The 23,515-nt window shown below is 47.2% G+C and overlaps 1 protein-coding gene across 17 annotated transcripts in view; it reads right to left on the bottom strand.

Annotated features, from left to right (window-relative positions):
• TACC2 (transforming acidic coiled-coil containing protein 2) overlaps positions 1-23,515 on the bottom strand; it is a 229,179-nt gene that overhangs the window by 150,866 nt on the left and 54,798 nt on the right. For all 17 annotated transcript variants that reach the window (XM_077126268.1, XM_077126273.1, XM_077126280.1 and 14 more), the window contains 2 exons: positions 3,021-8,144; positions 2,315-2,419 (listed from right to left, as the gene is read on the bottom strand). In XM_077126268.1, the coding sequence (XP_076982383.1) occupies positions 2,315-2,419; positions 3,021-8,144 (5,229 nt within the window). The remainder of the gene's footprint in view (positions 1-2,314; positions 2,420-3,020; positions 8,145-23,515) is intronic.

Below are 23,515 nucleotides of genomic sequence, written 5' to 3'. Positions count from 1 at the left end.
TGTGGCGAGTGGAAAGCAGCTCTAGGGAGTCTCAACATCTACCACCCGACAAGACCCGAGACACTCAGCAAAGGTGAAGAGAGCAGCAGCACTGCGCACAGACAGATGTCCACAGCTGGGTAAATCATGGTAAGTCGTATGTCAGCAGTTACACAATATGTTTGCAATGCGTTTTGATGACAGATTAAAAAATAACTCCCCAAAATGTAAACAGCAACAGCAGTGGAGGCATGCAGCCAAGTAAATGAATCTTGAGGACATAATGTTGAGCAAAATAAGCCAGAAGCAAAAGGTTACTAGGAGACAGAAAGTGGGCAGAGATTGGGCAATCACTGATTAAGGGGTCCAGAATGCTCAGTGTGGTTCATTGTAAAGGTTCGGAAATGAATAGCACAATACAATATGATGGTAGCACGATACTGTAAGTGTAATTAACAAAGCGGAGTATGAGTATGGTTGAAAGAGGAAAGCTAGAGTCGTGTATGTCACCAAAAGGGAACCTAAAGGATAAAAACGGGGACTTTATAACTTAATGAAACTCAGAGTGGACAATTATGGCGGTTAATTGTATAAATATAAGAGCGTTCTTACATGAACTAGAACAAATTGACATCATTATTATAAGGTGTTAATAATAGGGTGTAACATGGGGAAAATTTCAAGTAATTCTAATTATAATAACATTGTAATTTCTTTCATTAATTGTAACAAAGGCATTATACGTCGATAATAGGGGTATCTATGGGGTATGGGATTTTTTTCTTCTTAAGAAATGAGAATGCTCTCGTTCTCACAACTGTAGTTGTGAAAGCATAACTATGTGATTATACCAAGAGCCACTGATTGTTCACTTAGGATGGATTGTATGGTATGTAATAAAATTGTTTAAAAAAAAAAACCGTGGGCGAAAATACATTAAAATATTAATTAATGGTAATCTCCAGGTGGTGGGTTGTGGGTTTTTCTGTTTTTAAGTCCTTTTAGATAACCTTCCGAATTGTCTAGAAAATTTGTATTTGTGATATTAATTTATAGGTTATAATTTTATAATTTTAAAAATAATGAATGTATATTGAATTACTATATGTCTGGCCCTGAGTTTTCCAAGAAAGTAATAAAACTCTCAGGGCCTTTGAAAAAGAAGGAGCTATTATAGTAATTTGGGTGTGGGGTGGCTTTTCCTGGTTGGACAATATTTTTCCTACACCTTAACTGGAAATGTAAGAACTACATACCAGCAAGGACCATGGGGAATCCAGTGCTAAGCCAGTAGCAGAAACAAGTGTCAAATGCAGATTAAACTTCCATCTGCTTCGGAAGCACATGCTCGCATCTTGATGGCCAGGGTTATGAGTTGCTATGTAGGGTAGCAAAGGCAGCTGGGTCTCGTGTAAGTGCTCAGACTTGAAAAACAGGTGATCACGCGTTCTTTCAGCATGTGCAAAATATGAATCAAATCATTTATAAAACGCCTACAGCTGTTTGGTAGACTCCATTGGCCAGCCACAGGTACTAATTTAAAGTCCAATCCCCGGCCATACACACACAGAGCACCAGAATAGCCGAAGATCTAGGTATGCTGCAAATGTATATATATGTATATTTTTTTCATATTTACAATGTGTCCTTTCCCCCAAAGGATGGAACTTCTGAGCAGCAGTTTTTGTACAACCATAGGTGGCATTTCACTTAGGAAAGAACAGGCAGGCACTCTGCAAGTGTGAAGGTCTGGGATTCACAGTTACATCTGCCATCTGCCCTCCTCTCATCTCCAGATCCCTATGGAGTGTGGCTGCTGTGGGGGTGCTGGTGATTACACAGCCCTGATTCAGAGATTAAATCAATCTATCATATTTGACTCAACAGGTAATGAACTAGATTAGTGGCTGCCTAGGCCTGGGAAGGATGGGAGACCGGGGAGTGATAACTAAGGGGTGCAGAGATGCTTTATGGGGCTGATAAAAAAGGTTCTAAAGTTGATTGTGGTGATGGTTGAATGACTCTGTGAGTACAGTAAAAGTCATTGAATTGTACACTTTAAATGAGGGAATTGCATCATCTATGGATTATAGCTCAATAAAGAGATATATATGGTAATTAGCTCGGGGATGAAAATAGATCATAGGATATGATCATCAATGGATTGTTTTTAGTTGTCTCAGGCATTGCTTCACCAGTGAAAAAACAGGGAAGGCTGTTTGCATCTTTCTCACAATTCCGCTGGTGCAAGGACTACTTTCCTTCGCCAAACCTCCAACCTGTCTGCATCTAAGGAAGGCCGCGTGGGCCTTCAAAGATAGAACTTTTCACTGACCTTTCTGCTCCTCCTGCGTCTCTGGCATCATCTGAAGTCGTGTCGCTGGTGACACCTGGAGCATTGGTCTCGGGAACAGGCTGTAAGGGGAGACAGCCAGTCCTTCTGGGGTAATAAAAGAAAGCAATAGAAAGGATAAAGCAAATGGCTAAAGGCATTTCTCTCCACATTCTTTTGAAAAAGGGCATTTCCCAGTTGAACCTTAAAGTGGCTGCTGCATCAAGATGCTTAGAAAAAATTAACTTCAGGCAGTCAGTGGCTTTGAGTCCTTTTGAATCATTTAGGCTCCATCTGCATAAATAAATTCAGATTCAAAAGCAGATGTAGCTGCCCTCCAGGGAAAACATATGACTGACTATATCCTATGACCCAATTGTCCACAGCCAGCCAGCAAACATTTCATGCTTTGCAAATATTTTAAGTTAGATGAATTAAAGAACACAGGAAAAGGAATAAGGCATATTAAGCAAATTGCTCCCACGACTCCACCTATTTCTCTCACATTTTTCAAAATCTCAGCACATCCAGGGAGTGTAAGCAGATAAATTTAGGCAGGATGCTATGCCATGCATAACAGGTATGCAAAACAGCCTTCTGACACCTCCCCCACTCCCCCACCTCCCAGCCTATCTGATTTTAAAAATCAGGTGGGGAATCCCTTTAGCAGTGGGCCCCACTTCCCCCTGGGAATTTACTATTTAAGTACCTTGCCACGTGAAGCTCTTCGGAAGGTACATTTGGCTCCTCCTGTTCGGGAGTTTTGCCAGGTCCCGGAGGTGAGGAGACATGTCCCTTCCCGTCCCCAGCGGGAGCAGGGAACTCAGGCCCCTGCTGCTCCTCAGCCAGCTGGTACCCGGCCGCGCTGTCTGTCCCCTGGCCCGGGTCAGAGCTGCCTGGATCCCCGCAGCTTCCTGGCTGTGTCACATCAGGCCACCTGCCGGGGGACACCCTCATGGTACCTGCTTCAGGCAGGTCACCAGAGGCCCGTGCCCCTGTCTCAGCTGGGCTCGAAGTGATGTCACCCTCTGCTTCCTGAGCAGCTCCTGCCACTGGGCTGGGCTCCAGGGGCGTGTCCCCTTTTCCTCCAGTCAGTGGCTGGGGGGCACCCTGGGTGCCCTGGGCACTTTGTGTTCCTGAGGTCCCGGCAGCGTCTCCACTCCTCCTCTCAGTCCCAAGCGCAGCAGGGGCAGATGGCTCATTGCTGGCCTCGGGACCCGCCAGCACGTCCCTGTATGGAGGTGATTCTAGGGCAGAGGTGGAACCTGGCATGTCTCCTGGACCCTCTGTGCTAGCAAAGCCACAGGCATCACCTTCTCTGAGTTGACTGTTGCAGGCGGATATTCCCAGCTGGTGTTTTCCCGAAGGAATTCTGTCGTCTTGAAACGAAGCCCCTTCTCCATGGCTCTGGGGACCCACCTGGAAGTCGGCAGCTTTTCCCACGGGGATCTCCCGAGCAGCTGAGTGAGAAGAAAGGTTGGGTGCTAATTCCTTATGTGCATGAGCCTCTCCTCCAGGCCCCGGACGTGCTTCCCCAGCCGCCTCCGGCATCTGGGTTGTATTCACCATCTGAGAGATGCCAACCATTTCCTTTTCCAAACTGGCACCTGGCAGGTTCTGCTCCACAGGGGGCCCCGCCACACCTGGCGGCTTTTCTGGAGCTGGATCCTGGGGAGCCAGATGGGAGAGCTCTGCCTTGAAAGCCAACTCTTGCTGTTTGTCCTTTGAGTTTGCCCAAAGTGCAGCATGAGGTGTGGGGAGAGGGCTAAGGGCCGTAATCAGAGTCCCATCTAGAAGCTTCTCTGGGCTGAGAGGCACAACCAGGTCCTTGTCCACCAGAGGCCTCCCAGCTCCTGCCTTTTCTGCCGGTGTGCTCTGGGACCGGTTGGCCGTCAGGACTCCAAGCACAGACTTCTCAAAAATCCTGGTGATGTGTCCCCTGAAGTCCAGGAGGCCAGGAGTCGTGCCAGTCTGCTTGGGGCTTGTATCCATAGCACCTGATGTGTCCTGCCTTACGTCCTTGGAAGATTCTACTGAACTCTCACCACTGCTCTCTTTCTCCCTTGTTGGATCACTGGCCATGCCCTCCTTGCTGACAGGGCACATGGGGCTCTCACTGGCTTCCCCACCTGTTCTGGGAGGTGTTGCTGATTTCTCCTCACCTGTCATCTGCTTACCTTTGGCCAGAAGTGGCATCCTGTCCAGGTATGGTATAGAGTCCACAGATGGCTCACCTGGCCCAGCTCTGGGGCTTTCACCACTGGTTGGCACTGCAGTGATGCCCCCACCTGAAGTAACTGCAGCACCTGGCTGCACAAGGGAGTCAAGGTGGCCACTAGCCAGCTTCCCAGAGGCAAAGAGGGGCTCCTCTCTAGGAGAGGGGCTTTCACCAGGGGCACTGAGGCCTCGAGAAGAAAGAGCTGTCGCCCCACCGCTTTCTGCCCTTTCCCTGGCAGCACCACCTATATTCAGGTAAGGGGTGTCAGGGGCTACCTCTTGTGGAGACGCAGCCGGCAGCCACTTCTCAGGGTCGGAGGCAGCCTGGCATGCAGAGACAGCCAAGGCATTCCTGGGAATTGCGCCCGATTCGCTGGTGGGCAGCAAAGCATCCTGGCATCTGGCAGAGGGCTGCTCCGCTTGGCAGAGCTCCCCTAGGGCAACAGTGGAAGCTTCGTGCCCAGCAGTGAGACAGCGCTCAGTCTGAAGGGGGCTGCTATGCACAGCAGCTTCTCCAGGTTCCTCTGGAGCCTGCCGCATGCCCAGGTTTCCTTCAGCAGCATTCCCACCCGTCCCAACGGTGTTACATTCACAGCCTTGATCCTCGGTCAGTGGGAAACTTCCAAGAAGCTGTTGGGCCTCTGCATCTGAGATGCCAGGATGCTGCTCCATTTCCCTCTGCAGGGCTGGCGCTGGCTGCTGCCTGCCTCCCGTGGTTTCCTCACAAGCTTCTCTCTCTGGGGCATCCTGAGTGGGTGTGACCCTGGGGCTGGCAGGCACTGGGACCTGCAGGCAGTGAGCCACGTCCAGTAGAGCTGCTGAGTCTGGACGACAAGGCGGGGCCCCCACTGTGCCTCCACTTGCCTTCTCTGCCTTTCCCAAGTCCTGAAACGGGAGCCTGGCGTCAGCTGCTTCAGAAGCACCAGCCCCTTGACATGCTTCTTCATGCTGGCTGCCTGCTTTCAAAGCATCACCCGACTCCTGTTGTGACTTGCTCGGTCCCTGGCCTGCACAGCCACGTTCCTTTCTGCTCAGGTCACCTGCAGGAGAAGAGTCTTCCAGGGCGTCAGCTGCAGGAGGCGAGACCGTCAGGGGCTGACTACCCCTGCACGCTTCTTCCTGCTCATTCTCGCCTGGGGCACACAACTCGGGCCGCTCTGTCGGTGGACTCCCTGGAACCAGGTCCCCAGGATCTGAACTCGGAGCACCAGACAGACTGCCTTTGGGGAGCTCGCTTCGGATTTCTGATCTGAAAGCCTGCTCCTGTGTTCCATGGGCAAGCAAACTCAGATCCTCCCCACGTCCCACGGGTATGTCTGTGTGGGTAGAATCTGTGCCCTGGTTCTCAAATCCTGAATCTCTTGGATGCATCTCTTTCCAGTTTTCAGGAGGCCTGGGCTCCTCCCCGAGAAGATCACAGCAGGAGGCTCCTGAGCCTGGCTGGGATGGCTGCTGGCCAATGCCAGGTGAGGGTGCGGGCTGGATGCAGCTGCTAGCCGGGCAGCTCAGCTGTCCCTGCTGGTCTGGCTTTAGGGTAAGTGTGGCGAGCCCGCTGTCCATTGCCAAGTCCCCTGCCTCAGGGGTCTGTGGCACATCAGCACTGACTTCCAGTCCAGCTCCATCATGCCCCAGTCTGTGGGGTGGGCCCGGGGGTGTCAGCAAGCCCTCCCCGTCTGAGCAGTCCGGCCTCTGCACGGATGGGTGGGCCATCATCTCAATGTCAGGTGCACTCTCTATCACCTGGGCTTTGGGTACAACCTCGGCTGCAGGGGTTAGCAGGAAATCTGATTCCCCAGGCTCCAAAGCGGGAAGATGCTCCATTCTGTCCAGCCCTGCCCTGCCCTGAAGGGGATCAGGACCTCTCGTCTCCAGGCCTGGCCCCACCCCGACGGCTCCATCAGGCCCAGGGACCAGGGCAGGCTCCTCCACGCAGGGCTCGCCTGCTGAGCACACAGCAGCCGTGTCTGGCCAAAGGCCGGGCCTGTCCGAGTGCCCCATCTCCTCCTTCTTGAGTGAATCTGTGCTGGGAAGGACTTTGCTCTCTGCCTCACCACTTGGCTTTGAAACCTTTTCTTTGTGCAGCTCTGGATCGGGCTTGCAGCCGAAGGCCTGGGATTCCTCTCCCCCCAGGTTCCCGGGCTCTGTACCTCCAGGTCGCCAAGGGGCTTCTTGTTCTCTGGGGCCCTCTCCAGGTAATCTGCTTCCCTGTTTAGCTGCAGCGGGCCACTCAGTGTCCACAGGGACCTGGGCTCCCTCGCTCGGCCCCAGGGACCCTCTGGCGTTTTCAGCTGATGCCCTGGGAGCTGGAGGGGGCGAAAGCTCTGGGACTCCATGGGTCACTTCCCTATTCGAGAGCTCTCCCCTCTCCTCCTTGGGTGAGGGGACAGGAATCTCTGTGGGGCTCCCTCCAGGACTCTCTCCCTCACTTGTGAGCGCTGACATGTGCTTCCCCAGGCCTGTCCACCCTGCATCTGCCAGCTCGTTGACAGGATCCATAGGAACTGGCATCTCAGCCCCAGAAACTGTCTCCCCTGCCCACTGGCCAGGACCTTCTGCAGCAACAGGGGCTCTAGTGGGTGGGAGTGCAGTGAGGCTTGAAGCTGGGTGCCTGCCCTCTGGCAGAACGAGCAGAGAAGGCTCAGCGCTCACACACACACCCACTTTGGGCTGGCTGCCTGCTGCCGCATGGACCACTTCACAGGGCTCAGTTCCTCCAGACCTGGTCTCCAAGAGACGCCGGGCCTCACTGGTCCCCACTGTCTCCTTCCAAGGGCCCCTAGCTCCGGGCACCAAGGCAGGACTCAGTGAGTCCGAGGGCGGCTCTGTGTGTGGCCGATGCTCCTCCGTCTCCTGCCAGCAGCTCTCCTGGGGGACAGCATTCCCTTCAGCTTCTTGGGCAGCCCCAGAATTGCTCCCAGCAGCACAGCAGGCCCCAAGGAATTCCGAGTCCTTGGTTAAATCCTGAGGCAGCACTTCCATTTGGCATTTTTCTCCATCTGAAGCTCCTGGGGCTGGATCTTGTGGGAGCGGCACCTCGGGGTTTCGGGGGGAGCCCTCCATGCCAGCTGAGCTCTGCTTGCCTGGCTGGGGGGCAGCCAGGGCCTCAGGAGCCTTGGACTCTGCGGGGAAGAAACCACCTGCAGCCTCTTTCCCCAAGTTCCCTAAACCCCCAGGCTGGTCTCCCTCTCCATACAGCTGTCCCCTCATCAGATCATTGGCTGGCAACTGGCCACTGCGGCCGGAGGAAGAAGTTTCCTGTCCCTCTTCCTTCCGCTCTTTCTCTCTTCTGTCACCGTGCTGAGTAGGGCTGCCCCACTCAGGGCCAAATGCTGCCACGGCATCCTCTGGGGCATTTGGGGAAAGTTCCATCCTGGGGCCCTGGACCAGGGAACCATCTTCACCAACCAGTGCTGGGCTTGGGGGGCACTTGGCAAGGGGCACAGATACCGAGGGGAACGCCTGCTCCCAGCGTGCTGGTGGGCAGGGCAGTGGAGAACCTTCCAGCGCCCTGGCTTCCTGTGAGCACTTCCTTGGGTCAGCCACTTCCGGGGACACGATGCATGGATCCAGGCTGGCTGCACCCTCAGAAGTGGAGCGGGAGCCTCCGTGCCCAGCGCTGCCAACAATGAAAACATTTAATGTTTCATTGAGTCTCATGGATACCAAAGACCAAGGAATATTGCAGGCAAAATCACCCCTCCCCCCCGCCAATAGGTCACCAGGCACCCCTATTATCAGACACCCCATCCCCATGCATCCCAACCTTCCCCCCACTACCTTGATACCCACCCACCCCCACCATGACACATGCCCTCACTGTCCTCCAAAAATCAACCCAGGGCCTCTCCAGCACTCTGTAGTGAATAGGAAACCTGGAAACGGAGTCATTATAGACTAAACTGTGGGAAACATGCAAATTTGTAATGAGAATAAACCGTAATATACAGGCTTTGAACCAGTCCTATGGAGTTTACATGGAGATCCTGAGAACTCTTGGTGAACTTGAGATGTTCAGGGAAGAGACACAAGGAGACACAGCTGGGCTTTGAAATAAAGACCTCCACATGAGAGTGGCTAACTTGATTCTTCACATTTAACAGGTGGGGCAGTGAGGGACCTAATCCAAAAATTATTTCTGTTTAGCTTTGGAATTTCTACATGGGATCCAAATATAGCTCTTGGGAGCTGAATTACCTTTCCATTCATATTTATCTTCACTCGAATATTCTTAGCTGGACACTGTATGATGAAAAGCTGAAATACGTGGGAAACTTGGGGGAACTTGGCTCAGTATTATGAACTTGCTGTAGAAAACCAACCATCAGTTATTGTAAAATAACTTACCACCTGCTATAGGTGGAATGAGTTACTCAGTTCTGTATATGAAGTTCATGACTGTCACTTACAAATAATACAAGGCCAATACAAAGTTTGTACATGTAGGAAAAATATAAGGAGGGACAAAGCATAAAACAAAGTAGGTAGATGGAAATTGTACACCATGTATGGAATATATGTATGTGAAGATTTCTTAATAAAAATATTGAAAAAAATATAAGAAAAAGTCATCCCCAGCCTATGCCTACTTTCACCAGTTTCAGAGATCTAGCGAATTTCCTTTGGATATTTTTCTATACAATTTCTTAGGGGGCGTGATTTTTATTTTTACATAGCTGTGAATTTATATATATATATATTTTTTATGAGAATGTACTTTCTAGTATCAAGAGAATTTGCTTGGTTCAGTGGTAAAATGCTTACCTGCCATGCAGGAGACCCGGGTGCAATTCCTGGCCCATACACTGCCCCCCTCCCACACACACAAAAGAGAATTTGGTCATGGCAAAGTTAGCAGAAGTGTGTGTGTGTGTGTGTGTGTGTGTGTTTAAAGTTATTATTGTGAAGGTCTCCAAGAAAACAGCAAAGAAAACTTCATGGGCTCTTTTTGTAACTGTTCATTACTATACACACACACACACTCACACACACACACACACACACACACCCATAGAGCCTCAGTGTTCTGGATGTGACAACAGGAAAGACTCTCCTATACATATTTGCCATCAAAACTCTAGCTTTCCATTCCAGGCACTGTGCGTGCATCGTATACAAGGAAGCACAGAGTGGGAAGGGGAAATGCGTTTTTGTTAAAACTAGAAAACAGGCATGGTGGTATTTAGTGTACCACCCTCGCAACTTTTTGAGGTTTCAAGTTTTTCAAGATAAAAAGCTGAGGAAGTACTGGTGGCTGACCTCCACGGACAGCAGTGCCTTCCAGGGATTATCCCAGCCAGCGCTGCCTGTGGTCAGCATCACTGATGCCCTTTTGGAGGCCGTGCTGAGCAAAGAGAGGTTAAGCTTGGATCTGGACTCTGACTTCTGGGTCCACAGACCATGATTCTGATTCCATCCGCTCTGCTGCCTCCGAGAATAAAAGTTCCAAAGACAAGAGGCTCTTCAGGCGGCCCCAGTCCAGCCTGTCTGCCAAGCCCCTTACCTATGATGTGCACCTGGCATGGCGCGACGTTCTTAAAGGAAGGGGTCACATCATCACTGCGGCAATCGACCTTCTAGAACACCTGTCCCCCCACCTCTGATATAGGAACGGCTTGCCTACAGCACTGAAAAGATTTACTATGGACCCGAGAGAGCAAAGACTCCTGCTTCAACCAGATTAGCATTTTTTCTGACCCTAAAGCAGAACTGCTAAGAGCAAAGAAGAGAAAACTCTGGGGTAAAAATACCAAATCTCCTCAATGCCCCAGTGGTCTCCAAGGACAGACAGGCCCGAAGAAAGACCTGGCCCAGCACTGGTTCATACGCGTGAATCCCCACACCCCCAGCGTGGGCAGCGCCAGGTAAAGCATCCCAGCCCGGCTTTCTAGAAAGCACGAGGTCCGGGTGGGAATCTGAGCCGTGAAGTTGTTGGCTCAATGGATTTCTCCAGAACCAACAACTCCTCCTTCTGCATCTGGCCATTTTCATTTTAACAAGCACTTTACATACATCCCACCCAGTAACTAAGCGGTCAAAGTGTTTAGTAGTTAATGAGATGAAGTTTGCAAAGCTGGGAAATGAAGCACTCCTGTTTACGTGGCATCGCTCCCAAGGCGTAGGACACAGCCCCCTCCACGCCTCCTTCTCACTAGTCGTAAGACAAAGCAGCGTCCTCGTCCACGCCTGTGCCAGGAATTGCTAGCGTATGGAGAGCACGTGGCTTCCCTTCCAGCTGACTGAAATATCATCGGGGGACAAGACGACAAATTCATTCTATTTTGGCACCTCGAAAACTCGTGCAGTCTTATCAGAGAGCAACCAGGAACAAATTTTCCACTAAGTATGAGGCACATGACAACTCCCTCCCCCAAAAGAATCCAGACTTTGTTTTTATTTTGCCTAAACTGAAAACCAGCAACCTCTTCGATTACTCATCAGAAGCAATTTTTAAAGTCAGTTTAAAACGCCTCACTGCCAGGAGCGGATTTGCCTAAAGGCAGGAAAAATTCAAAGAGCTGATCTGTTCGGGGCACTGCATTAATTAAAGCTTACATAATGTGCTTTTATACTTTGAGGTTGAGTTGAAATATGTGGGATGGAGGCTCTCTGGCCCCACGGGGCGCTGCCTTTGTGTGGGGGCCACGCCCCCAGCCATGCCCCGGGGAGAGAGCAGCGGCCCACAGGACAGCAAAGCAACGCACGGACTGGGGGACCTGGGAGGCAGGGCTGTTGGCTGTAGCCAATGTCTGAGCAGATGACAAGACACAACCACATGCAGATGGCTGCTCAATGCTCACAGGTGCCCTCGTGTTTTCTCTCCCTAGTTCTGAAAACATACCCGGGTGCCAACCGGGAATGTTTAAAGCGAGGAAAGAGGACTGTCGTAGGAAAAAGCATCCGAGGCCCCTGCGTGCTCCCAGGCTGTATTAGCAGCCAGCAAAACCCCGTATAAGGCTAAGGCCAACCCCACTCTAAGCAATTTTGAATTATGAGTGCATCGAATCTGCACAACAGCCCAGCAGCATGATGGCCACATTGTATGCCGGAAAAACATGCCCAGAGAGGCTCACCTCATTCATTCATTCATTGTGAAATAATTTCAAATGTACAGGATGGTTGCAAGAATAATATATAATCACTACCAATAATTCTGATCTTCTAATTTATTTTTATGTTTCAGCCCAGCACTGGTTCATACTTTTTTTTTTTTAATTTTTTATTTATTGTTATTATTTTTTAACATGGGCCAGCACTGGGAATCGAACACAGGTCTCCACATGGCAGGTGAGAACTCTGCCACTGAGCCACTGTGGCCTGCCCGGTTAGTACTCTTTTGAACCAATGAATTCGCAAATGAATAACTGGCAGCTGCATCAGCACGCTGCTTACTTTAGGTCGACACCTGCACTGTGGGATGTATTCCTTATTCCAGATTCTTTGGAAAAGGGATTTACATTCCAAATAATCCATGCAGAGGAAAGAATTTTCATGTTAGTAGGGAAAGGAAACTTTCCATGCCTTAATAATTCTAACACGGCATTTCCTGGAGAATGTTTCGTCCTTGGAAACTTCTCTGAGATGCTAGCAGGTTAGATGCAGCCCACACACACAGCCCTGTGTCCCAACAGCACTCCCTGCCCAGATGCCTGGCAGCTTGGGCCCTCAGCAGCCCTACCAGTCTCGCCTCTGCATTGTAATCCAGTTTTAACTTTCCTGTGCTCACTCTGCAACAGAAAGAAAACAAAGTACACTTGCTTGTGAAACCCAAGCAAAAGATGAACGGAAAATATTTGTAGGTCCTAAAGCATTATTGGGGTGAAGCTTGTGTGGGGGTGGGCAGGGGGCCTGGGAGGGTGGATAAAACCCCAAAGATCCCTCTTCATGGTCAGACACGTTCCCACCTGAACTTTTATATGACTTCAAGGCCAAGGAGTCCATTCATTCCTGAGAATCCATTTATCCAGCAGCGTGGGCAGGGGACAAGGGGCAGGCAGCTGACTTCCAAAGCAAATGCAAAAACTTTTTAACCAATATTTTCAGGAATCCTCCCCAGGGGACTAAAAAGCAGTAGAATGACTCTCTTTTGTGCTTCCCAGATTGGGAGTGCTGGTTGCTGCAAGGGGCTGCTGGGTTGTTACACACAGAGCACTTGGCAGAGTTGGAATGAACTCCACGTCGCTCGTGTCTGCCTGTCTGTCTGTCTTTCTTGAGATGTACCTAGATACTGTCATGACAAAATACAAATCATTTGAATGCATTTCTGATATAATAATGACTTCTGAACATTTGGACTTTTCTTAATGCTCAAACATAAAAAATAAAACCACTGTCCCATTAGAGAAGATATCCATTTTTATTCACAATAATGAAAGAACATTAAAACTTTAATAAGCCCCAAACTAAGGAATTTGGTAAAAGGTTTACCAGAATATGAATATTTTAAAATTTTAAGTAAAATCCCACTAGTTATCCATGGGAAAATGTAAACAACAGTTTTGCTTGGATAGTTGGATTATGGTGGGGTTTTTCTTTTATTTTGACCCCATGAGGATATTTAGAACAAGAAGTGGTGAAAATGTTTTGTCATATCCCTACTTAATAAGACTTCTGACATGAATTAAATTATTTTTTCTGCCTTGGAAAACAGAAAAAAACAGAAAACATAATGGAGTCTTCCCTTGGTGATAAAAATCTTTGGGAAAATTTGGGCTATCCTCTGAACTATAAGATGTCATCTTACTGCATCTATATGAAACTGAGCTAATGTGTCCTGATCTCAAACATGTTACTAAGGTTTTCTTTTTACAGCAAATCCCAGTTACCAGCCTATCTCATTGATATTTGCCTCTGTAATTTCACTGATCTAAACAAGGAAAGGAAGGGAAGGGGAGTCAATGAACCAACATTACTGGAGCGCCAGGCTGGTTTAATATCCCAGGCCCCTTCTCCAGCACTCCTGCAGCTGCAATTATGAATTTGGGAAAGTTAACTGCTATCAAAGCTGGCATTTAAAGCCATAAAAAGACAAAAGAGACTGTAGGTATCTATGATACAAGAAACTCTTGAAGATAAAAGGAAATTATATTGCCCTTAGATCATCTTTCTATTTGTCTTTTTTTCTGTTCCAGAAAGACAGCCCTGCCTTTCCCAAAATAAGTACCAGGTGTCTTGCTGTATTTGCATTTAAAATCAGAAAAAGAAACTTGATAAAGTAGCTTTTCAGTGTTTTCAGAGAGCCTAGACTGGAAATTGTTGAAGAATTATTAACTATAACAGGGGTTTGGAATAATGGGGAGGTTGGACACTAAAGGAGATAACCAGACAAGGAAGGACAGTGATGCTGGAGATAGAAAACACAGGAGGTGAGCCCTGCCCGTGTCCCCACTTACTGCCTGAGGAAGTCTCCAGGCCATGCATGACACAGGGGTGGGGGCGGGGGTGGAGTAGAAACCCAGGGGGAATCAAACAGTCTCCCAGAGTTGGGAAGATGGAGCTTGGCCCCTGGGGAGGCCAGGGCAGCTGGCGTTCACAGGGCAAAGGAGAGAAAGCTGCACAGAGAGACCTGCCAAGTGCTGCTTGGCCCGTGCATGAGCAGAAACCACCTGAGGCTGATACCGAAGCACCTGAAAGCTTTAGAGGAAACAATCCTGGAAGCTCAGTCAGAGCCAGAAATAGTTCCTGTTCCCACCAATCAGAGTGGAAACCCTCCTAAATCACAGGGCATCTATGTATTAGAGTACTAAGAAGACTCCCACCTCAGGGGCGGGGAAAATTGACCCTAGACTAAATGCTGCTTGGTTCCCATCTAACAACGCTTAAAAGCAAGACTGAAAAGGATTGAACTATTCTAAATAACTGCATCCCAGAACAAAATTCAAGAATATTTACAGAAATATAAAAGTACCCAGAACTCTAAAAGATGAAAACTGCAGTATCTGGCAAAGAGGCAGGAAAACATGGCCTATAATGAAAAGAAAAATCAGTTTATCAGAACCAACCCAGAAACTACACAAATGTTAGAATCAGTGCACAAGAACATTTAAAAGTATTAAACTGCATTGTGTGCATCCAGGAGCCTAGAGAAGAGGTTGAATAGTGCAGACCCAAATCGAACTTCTAGAGATGAAAACTACAATGCTTAAGATGAAAACTACACTGGAAGTAATGACAGATTAGTCATTGTAGAGAAAAAAAAAATCGGCGAACTTGAAGCCATAGCAAAGGAACTCTCCAAAAATGAAACATGGGAAGAAAAATGACTGGAAAAAAAATGAACAGAGCATTAATGTGTCGTGGCACAACTTCAAGCAGCTTTGCAATTGGAGTTCCCAAATGAGTGGGGGAATAAAAAACTATTTGAAGAAATAATGGTTGAAAATTTTCCAAATATGATGTAAACTATAAAGCTACAGATCTAAGAATTTCAATTAACTCCAAGCAAAAGAAACTGAGAAAAATCTACATCAATTGACCAAATTGCTTAAGCAAGTGATAAAGAGAAAAATATTAAAAGCAGCCAGAGAAAAAAGACATGTTACATCCAGTGGAACAAAATGAGGATGACATCAGATTTCTCACTGGAAACAATGCCAGCCAGAAGGCAGCGGTGCAATACTTTAAAGAACTGAAAGAATAAAACTGTCTATCTAGAACTCTGCCCAGTAAAAATACCTTTCTAAAATACAGGCAAAAAATAAGATTTTTTTCAGACATACAAAACTAAAAGAATTAATTACTATCATGCCTACATTATACGAAATGTTAAAGGAAGTCCTCTAAGCAGAAAGAAAATAATACCAGATAGAAATCAGGATCTAGACGGAAGAATAAAAAGTACCAGAAATAGTTATCTATGCAAGTAAATATAAAGACTTTTTTCCCTTATTATTTAAATCTCTTTTAATAACTATTTGTTTCAAACAATAATAACAACAATGTATTGTGGTGTTTGCGACATATGTAGAAGTAAAATGTATGACAACAGTTCAAAGGCCAAAAGGGGACAGATGAAAGTATACAGTTATAAGGCTCTTCTACTGTATTGAGATAGTATAATATCACTTTAAAACAGACTGTGATAAGTTAAAGACATGTATTATAGACCCTAAAGTAATCACTAAAATAATAGAGTTATAGCTAACAAGTCAAAAAATGAGAAAAAAAAAAGAATCATAAAAATAATGAAATAAGTCTTAAAGAAGGCAGAAAATGAGGAAAATCAAGAGATGGAGCAGACAGAAAACCACAGATGGTAGATTTAAACCAACTATATTAATAATCACATTAAATGTAAAACTTATAAACACTCAAAAGCAAATGCTAATCAAAAGGAAGCTGTGTATCAGAAAAATTAGATTTTGGAGCAAAGAGTATCACCAGGCTTAAAAAGGATCATTTTTTAAAAAAAGAGGATCATTTAATAATGATAAGGGATGAATTCATTGCAGACATAGAAATCCTAAGTTTATGTACTTAAATGACAATTCTTCAAAATACAATTCCTCATACAATTCTTCAAAATGTATGAAGCAAAAAGTGATAGAACTGAAAGGAAAAATAGGCAATCTCAATTATAGTCTGAGATTTCAATACTCTTTTCCCAGTAGTTGATTGAACTTGTAGAAAGAAAATCACACAAATATGGAAGAGCTGAAAAGGATTATCAACCAAGTTGACCTAAATGACATTTATTAATTCTACAACAGCAGAATAACATTCTCTTCTAGTGCAAATGAAACATTTACAAGACAGACCACATTCTGCTCACAGAAAAACCTCAATAAATTTAAAAACATCCAAATTATACAAAATATGTTTTCTGACAACAATGGAGTTACATTAAAAATCAATAACAGAAAGATACCTGTAAAATCCTCAAGGATTTGGACACTGAATATACTTCTAAATAGCCCACACATCAAAGAAGAAGTCAAAAGGGAAATTAGAAAGTGTTTGGACTAAATGAAAAAAAAATACAGCACATCAAAGTGCAGTGAAAGCAGAACACAGTTATATTTATAATAGTCAAATACCTATATTTGAGAAGAAAGGTCTCAAATCAATGACCTCAGTTTCTACCTTAAGAAACTACAAAAAGCGTGCATGGGTAGTTGAGTGGTTAGAATGCTCGCCTTTCATGTGGGAGACCCAGGTTCGATTCCCGGACTGTGCACCCAAAAAAAACAAAAACAAAAAAAAAAGAAACTACAAAAAGAAAAGCAGATAAAACCCAAAATAGCAAAAGAAAAGGAAAAATAAATATCAGCGTGGAAATCAATGAAATAGAAACAGAATAACAACTGAGAAGAAATGATATCCCCAGCAGGGGAAAGAGGGGTTACAAAGGGGCAGGAGGAAGATCCAGCAGTGAATCAAGTTCATTACCTTGATTGTCTCCACGTTCCCGTAAGTGCAAACATAGGTCAAAAGGTATCACGTCGTACACTTCAGATATATGAAATTTACTGTATATTAGTTATAACTCAGTAAAGCTGTCTTTAAAAATGCCATCTCAGCAAACGTGAGAAACAAAAAGGAAAACTGGGGTGGTATGGTGCACAGATGCGGGGGATCTGGAGGGATGTATGGTCTCCACCTGGCCTCCTGCTGGGGGCACCGATGACTTCCTGGTGGTTAAATCCAGTGACCCCCTTTCAGTCCTCATCTCCCCCGAGCTCCCGGCGGCCTCTGGCAGTGCTGCCCCTGCTGCCTTCCGGAAACAAGGTCTCCGTGGGCATTCACCCCCACCCCTGCCTGGTTCTCCTTCCGTCTCACCAGTGGTTCCTTCTTAGTCTCCTGATGATGGGCTCCTTAACTTCTGCTCACCCCTCAAATGCTGGCCAACCTTAGGGTTCCGGCACTATCCTAAGCCTCAACTTTCCTCTCCTGACACGCTCTGCCTGGACTGGCTCCTTTACTCCCATCTAGACTCCAACGGCCCCTGACTGGAGACCCAGTCTAAATCTCCCTCAGGGTTCCAGTTGTGCAGAGACAGTGTCTCCTGGGCATCTTCATACACGCCCACAGGCACCTCAACCTCAACCTGTGCAAGGTTCTCCAGCTTAGGGACCAGGGCTGCCCAGGCCAGCAGCTGAGATGTCTCCCTTCACCCCGTCCCAACCAATTCCCCTCCCGTAACAAACTACTACCCCACAAGGGACCTTCTCTCTATGCCCCCACCTTCACCCTTATCATAAGGCTCCATCCGCTCTCACCTGGATCAGAGCGATGGTCTCCTAACGGGCCTGTCCTCCACCCTCCTCTGCTCCAATCCACCTCCACACTGTCAAATGGTCACTTGAAAATGTTAATTCAGGAAACGCCACAGTTGGCATCACCGGTCATGCCATCAGGCAAAGGGTATGTCCTCAGGGTCCCAGAGCAGACATTGGGTGGAAGCTTTTATAATTAAAGCTAATCAGATAAAGCATGAATGAACATTGACATAAAAAAGAACAAGTGGTTATAACAAAGAGGTGAAGAGAAGTATAAGCACTGTGTCCTGGGACAGGATACTTCTCTAGCTCTCCCTATTCTTATTAGTCAGTATGGATTTTCTCTTAATTTGAAATTGTAAATCCCATGGCCCTAAATACACAAAGACCTCTATGCATGACAATTTTCACAGCAGCATTATGTACAAGAGTGAAAAACTTGTAAAGAACTAAATACACAATAATTGAGAACAGTTAAGTAAACCTGCACAACTACAAGTTGGAATATTATGCCACCATCAATAAGTGACATTTACAAAGAATTTAACAACACATTTTTATATTACATGGAAAAAAAAAAGAGACCACTCAGCTTCTCAGAACAATCACAGCTATTAGAAATGAATAATTAAAAATTATAGAGAAAGGCCTGAGGGAAACACTAATGCTTTAAGAGCAGATGTCTGTAGACGGCAGGGGCATTAGTGATTTCTCTCTTTCTTCATTTTACTTTTATTTTCCAAGTTGATATAATAATCACGTACTACCTCAGAATGGAAAAATACTTCCCTTTCTCCCCTTTCTTATAGCTTAAAATGCCCTGGTGAAACCAGAGAAGCAGAAACCAAACACACACCTAATTCAGCAAATGACCTTCTTTTTCAGCCAGTGTCAAAAGTCGGGCGAACTCACGCCTTCCCTCTCTCCCTTCCCCGCCTCCCACTGGCCTCTCTGTGTTTATTTCCTGCCAGGGATAGACAATGAGTCAGAGCAGGGCCGGGAGGGGTGGAGGCTGCACTCGGCTCTAGCCTGACACACCCGGGCTCGCTCCGCAGGAACATTTGAGTAGATCCAGGACTTTATTTACAAAAGTGTTCTGCCGCTTAGGAGCCAGGGGGCCCAGGCGTTAGAGCTGGCCCCAGCTGCTGCTCATTAACAGATGAGTTCTTTTTAAGTTTGCACTCTCTTCTGGGTATGAGAACTGCCCTTACTTATAGGGAAATTAAGTTTCATGCATAGACTGAGGTTTACTTTAGCATTACAGAGACCATGATACGAATGTTTGCAAACAGCCGTGAGTGTCGGCATCATGATTATGCGTCTGGGCTCTGCTTGGCAACCGACAGAGCTGAGTTGTAGTTCCCAGCACGCTACCTAGTGAGAATCATGTGGGATTCTTATTAAAAACAAAGATTTGGAGGTCACTCTCCAAATCTACAGGGTCAGACTGTTCAAGAGAGGGATCAAGAACCTGGTATTTTAAGTAGCACCCCTGGCAATCTTCTAAACAGGGGGCCTGGCAATCATGCCAGGAGGATTAGGTGGGTCCACACTGGCAGTTGTGATTCAGAAGTTCTGGGGTGAGGCCCAGGAATTTACATACTTACCTTCACCCCACGTGTTGGGGAATTGAGTCCTACCCCTCACAAAAGACACATTCAAGTCTTAATTCATGTTCTCCAGGATGTGAACCCATTTGTAAATAGGACCTTTGAGATGTCATTATCAGTTAAGGTGTGGACTCATTTGTGAATAGGACCTTAGAAGAGCCTTTGTAGATTAGGTCATATTGAATCAGGGAGGCTCGTAATCCATCTAACAGGACGCCTTATCAAGAGAGGAAATTTGGATGAGGTCAGTAGAAGCTGGAAGAAGCTGGAAGTCAGCACAAAACAGAGGAACAGAAGGAGGAGACAGCGCCATGTGACGGAGGCAGAGATGCACCCTGCGGAACCCCAAGGGCTGTGGCAGGCCAGCACAAGCGCTACAGAAAGCATGGCCTGTTGAGACTTTGATTTTGGACTCCTAGCCTCCAAATCTATGAGACAATGAATTCCTGTTATGCCAACCCATTGTGTGGTACCTGTCATAGCAGCCCTGGCAGAGTGAGACACCAGGTAAATCCTAAGATCGGGGAGACCGAGAAGCCCCATCTGATTTCATTCCCTATCTTTTGTCCCAACTCTGATCTCTTCCTATGCTCTTAGATAGAGGTTTTAAAGTTACAGATATAAGAGAACAGGAATGTGCCCACCTAGCTGAGAATGACTTATGTAAATAACTGGAGCCACCAGTATCATCGTATTTGGGGCTCTAACCCACTGTTATCACCCTATTAAACCATCATTCCTCCCTCATTGCCAGGGACCTGCTTAAATACAGACCAGACCAGCAGGGTTCCCAAGTGTAAAATCAGAAGGCACATGCAGTCTTTCCTTTGACATGTCTAACATCCACTTTCCCCAGAGCCGCTCCCATTTTGGACCTGGTGTCTAATCTTGGCTTCATCGTTCTTATGGGTTCTTGGTATCTTAGTATCTTCGATACTAAGAACCTTAGTATCTTCTTTCACTCTGCCTCCTCCAGCCACATCTAGCTGTCACCAGGCTCCCTTGCTTCTACATAGGATTGTTTTACAGTCACCATCCCCTGCTACAAGGTCATCCCTTACAGCTCTTCCACTCCCTACCCCTCCAGTGCACCAAGCATGGGCTCTACATTCCTCTTCCTACCTTTCTCCAGGTGTGCAGAACCCTGGTTGTAAAAGGGACAAACCAAAAAGTGCTCCACTAAGTTCCTGTTTCCTGCAGGATGAACTCTCAGCTCTTCAGCTGATTTGCAAGGTTCTCATCCATCTGGCCCCTTGCCTGCTTTTGTGTGTGTGAATATCTTTACCTGTCATCACTTCCTGCTCAGCCCCCAAGAGATCCGAGTCAGGAGTTCCCCACTGGGAATGCCCTCAAATTCTGCAAGCCTGGCCCTATAGCTCAAGCTCTGGGAGGCTCTCCTTGTCGAATCCAGCTCTCAGGAAGGTTTCTTCTTCTGAACCCACCAGCACCGGGTCCTGGCACTCACTCAGCCTACAGCGCAGTTCTCCAAGTGGCCCACAGACCAGCAGCAGCAGCAGCAGCACCCAGCAACTGGTCCGAAATGCTAATTCTGGCATCTCAGCCCAGACCTACAGAGTAAGAACCTCTGCAGGAGAGACCCAGCAATCGAAATAGGATGCAGCCCTGCAGATGGTCCTGACACCTAGATTTGGATAACTGTTAAGTAAGACAGACTTAGGCTGTAGAGTCTCCATGTTTCACTCTGGTGACAAGGGTGTGACATTCACCCAGGAATCACTGGGAAAATGACATCATCTCTGAAATGCTGCCTGTGGTTCTCCTTTGAAGAATGAGCAAGTATTGCATCGAAGCCCAGGAAATGGCTGACAGCCTACCATTTTTGACCTACCAAAAAGGTCATTTCCTTTGGATCAACAGAATAGCTCCATTATCTGGGGGAATGTTTGTATGATACGATCCTTTGTGTTTTGAGGGTTTAAAAGGAAAAAGCTGCCCATTCCTGGTTGTTGGTACCAAAGGAAGGAGAGGCTTCAAGAGGCTGTAGACCTGGAACAGTCCAGACACAGGCGTCCAGGGCCCAGACGTTAAGAGGGGCAAGCTGGGGCTAAGCATCATCCTAGGTTGACATCCTAGGTGTCATCCTCCCTGCAGAATTTAGGAAATAGCCTAAGGGTCTGCAACAGGGAGGCGCCTCCCAGCCTCTCTGGGCTTGGCCTAAGCAAGGCCAAGAGGCAACAGCGACACCACGTGGCAACTGGAAACAAAGCAGTTGAACAGATGGGACCCCATGCTCTTCCAATTGGGGTGAAAAACTTAGCCCCTGTGGAGTTGTGTAAACCCCACAGCTTTGCACAATTCAGAAGGAGAGGAGCGCCTTGAGGAGGAAAGCCTGGACTTTGTACTAATAAGACAAGACAGTAGGGGTTGGAATGGGAAAGCATGTTTGCGCATTGTTTACACCTCAAACCACGCTGATTACATTACTGTTTCCTCCAAGCCTCGACTTCCTCATGCATGGAGGGGAGCACGCACTTGTGCAGAAGCGTAACGTTTGGAAAATTAACATATGATTTTTCTCCCTCTGTTCTTCCCTTGCCTCCATGTCCGACAGTTAGCCCCTGCTAGGCCCAGTTGTGGTTTTGTCTCCAAAGTTTTTACAAGTAGAAAACAGAATTTGTCTGAGGTTAATGGCTCTTCCTATCTGTTCCAGGTTGTGTAGTGTCCTCCCAAATTAGCATCCACCTGGAATTTCAGAACATGACTTTGATGGAGACAGGATTGTTGCAGATGTAATTAGTTAAAGATCTCAGGATGAAATCTTCCCGGAATTAGGGTGGCCCTAAGCCCAATGACTAATGTTCTTATAAGAAGAATAAAGGAACCAGAGACACACAGACACAGAAGGGACAGAGGCCCAGAGTAGAGATGGCCATGTGAACACGGAGGCAGAGAAGGGAGAGAAGCTGCCATAAGCCTGGAACCCTGAGTGTCACTGGCAGCCCCCAGGCTGGATGGAGGTGCAGGGTGTAGACACGGGGTGGGGTCCCTCTCAGAGCCTCCAGAGGAAGCCAACCTTGTTGACATCTTAATTTCAGACCTCCAGTCTCCAGGACTGCAAGAGAATTATTCTGCAAGAGAATTTATTTCTGTTTTCTTAAGCCATCCAGTTTGGGGGATTTTGTTACAGCAGCCCTAGGAAATGAAGGCACCATCTTTGTAAAAGCCTGTAACCTTTGAAGAGAAAATGCTGGTTGTCCAGTGAGACAAGGAGAGAAGGCACAGCATTTGAGGACAAGGAGAGAGCAGAGCTGTGGAGCCTACAGAGGAGGTACCACCTTTAGCAGAGGACAGAGTCACAAGTACCATTTGTGGCATCATTCTGTGATGCCCTCAGTACAAAAGGGCATTCTGGCTTCATCTAATCACCATTTCCCTAAAGAAACTTGGAGGCTCGTATCAGGACCCCCTTTTTTTCCTTAGAAAGTGGGGGAGGTCTGAGAGTCCCTCCCTGCTTCCTGACAGTGTCCTCAGGCTCAGAAGGGGATGACCACAGGGGTCCAAAGGCAATGGCGAGGGGCTCCCAGGCTCACCGAAGATTTCCGTGTGCCAAGTGTGGCCAAAAACAGACCAGTCCTAGAGCCTGATGGGCAGTGCGGTCTGGGCGGGCATCGCGGTGGTTGTTGGGAGTTGGAGGTGGGGTGATGGCCTCAACACTCCAGGCTTCAGGGGACAGGGAGTCCCTAGGATGACTGGTCTCATCATTCCCACCAGCCTGGAAGAATAAGGACTCAGAACTGACTTAAAGAAAATACCATTTTAATGTGTATGTATAAAACATTTGGCACAGTTATCTGGCATCCATATGCAAAACAAATGTCAAATGCTATTGTTATCATTATCGTTGGCCAAGAGTGGTGTGACCCTCTTACAGGAACAGTTCCCGGAGGGCCGGGGACTTGCTCTCTCTGATGCTCTCAACATCCTGGCTCCCCCACTGACTAATCCCAAGGAGCCCGGCTCATACTTCTGGAGAGTCTTGGGGCTAGTTAGTACAGGGCCCTGCACTCAACATGCTCATTGAGGAGAATCATGTTTTTAATTGTGAACAGGAAGTTGTTTCTTTGGGCTTGTTCTTGGAAGGCTCCTCTTTTATGCTCAATTTCCATGCCAATGAGAGGCAGTCCTTCAAGGGAAAAATCATA

The sequence above is a fragment of the Tamandua tetradactyla genome, chromosome 13 (assembly GCF_023851605.1).
Source record: "Tamandua tetradactyla isolate mTamTet1 chromosome 13, mTamTet1.pri, whole genome shotgun sequence".
Lineage (NCBI taxonomy): Eukaryota > Metazoa > Chordata > Mammalia > Pilosa > Myrmecophagidae > Tamandua > Tamandua tetradactyla.
This window is presented reverse-complemented; position numbering and strand designations above follow the sequence as displayed.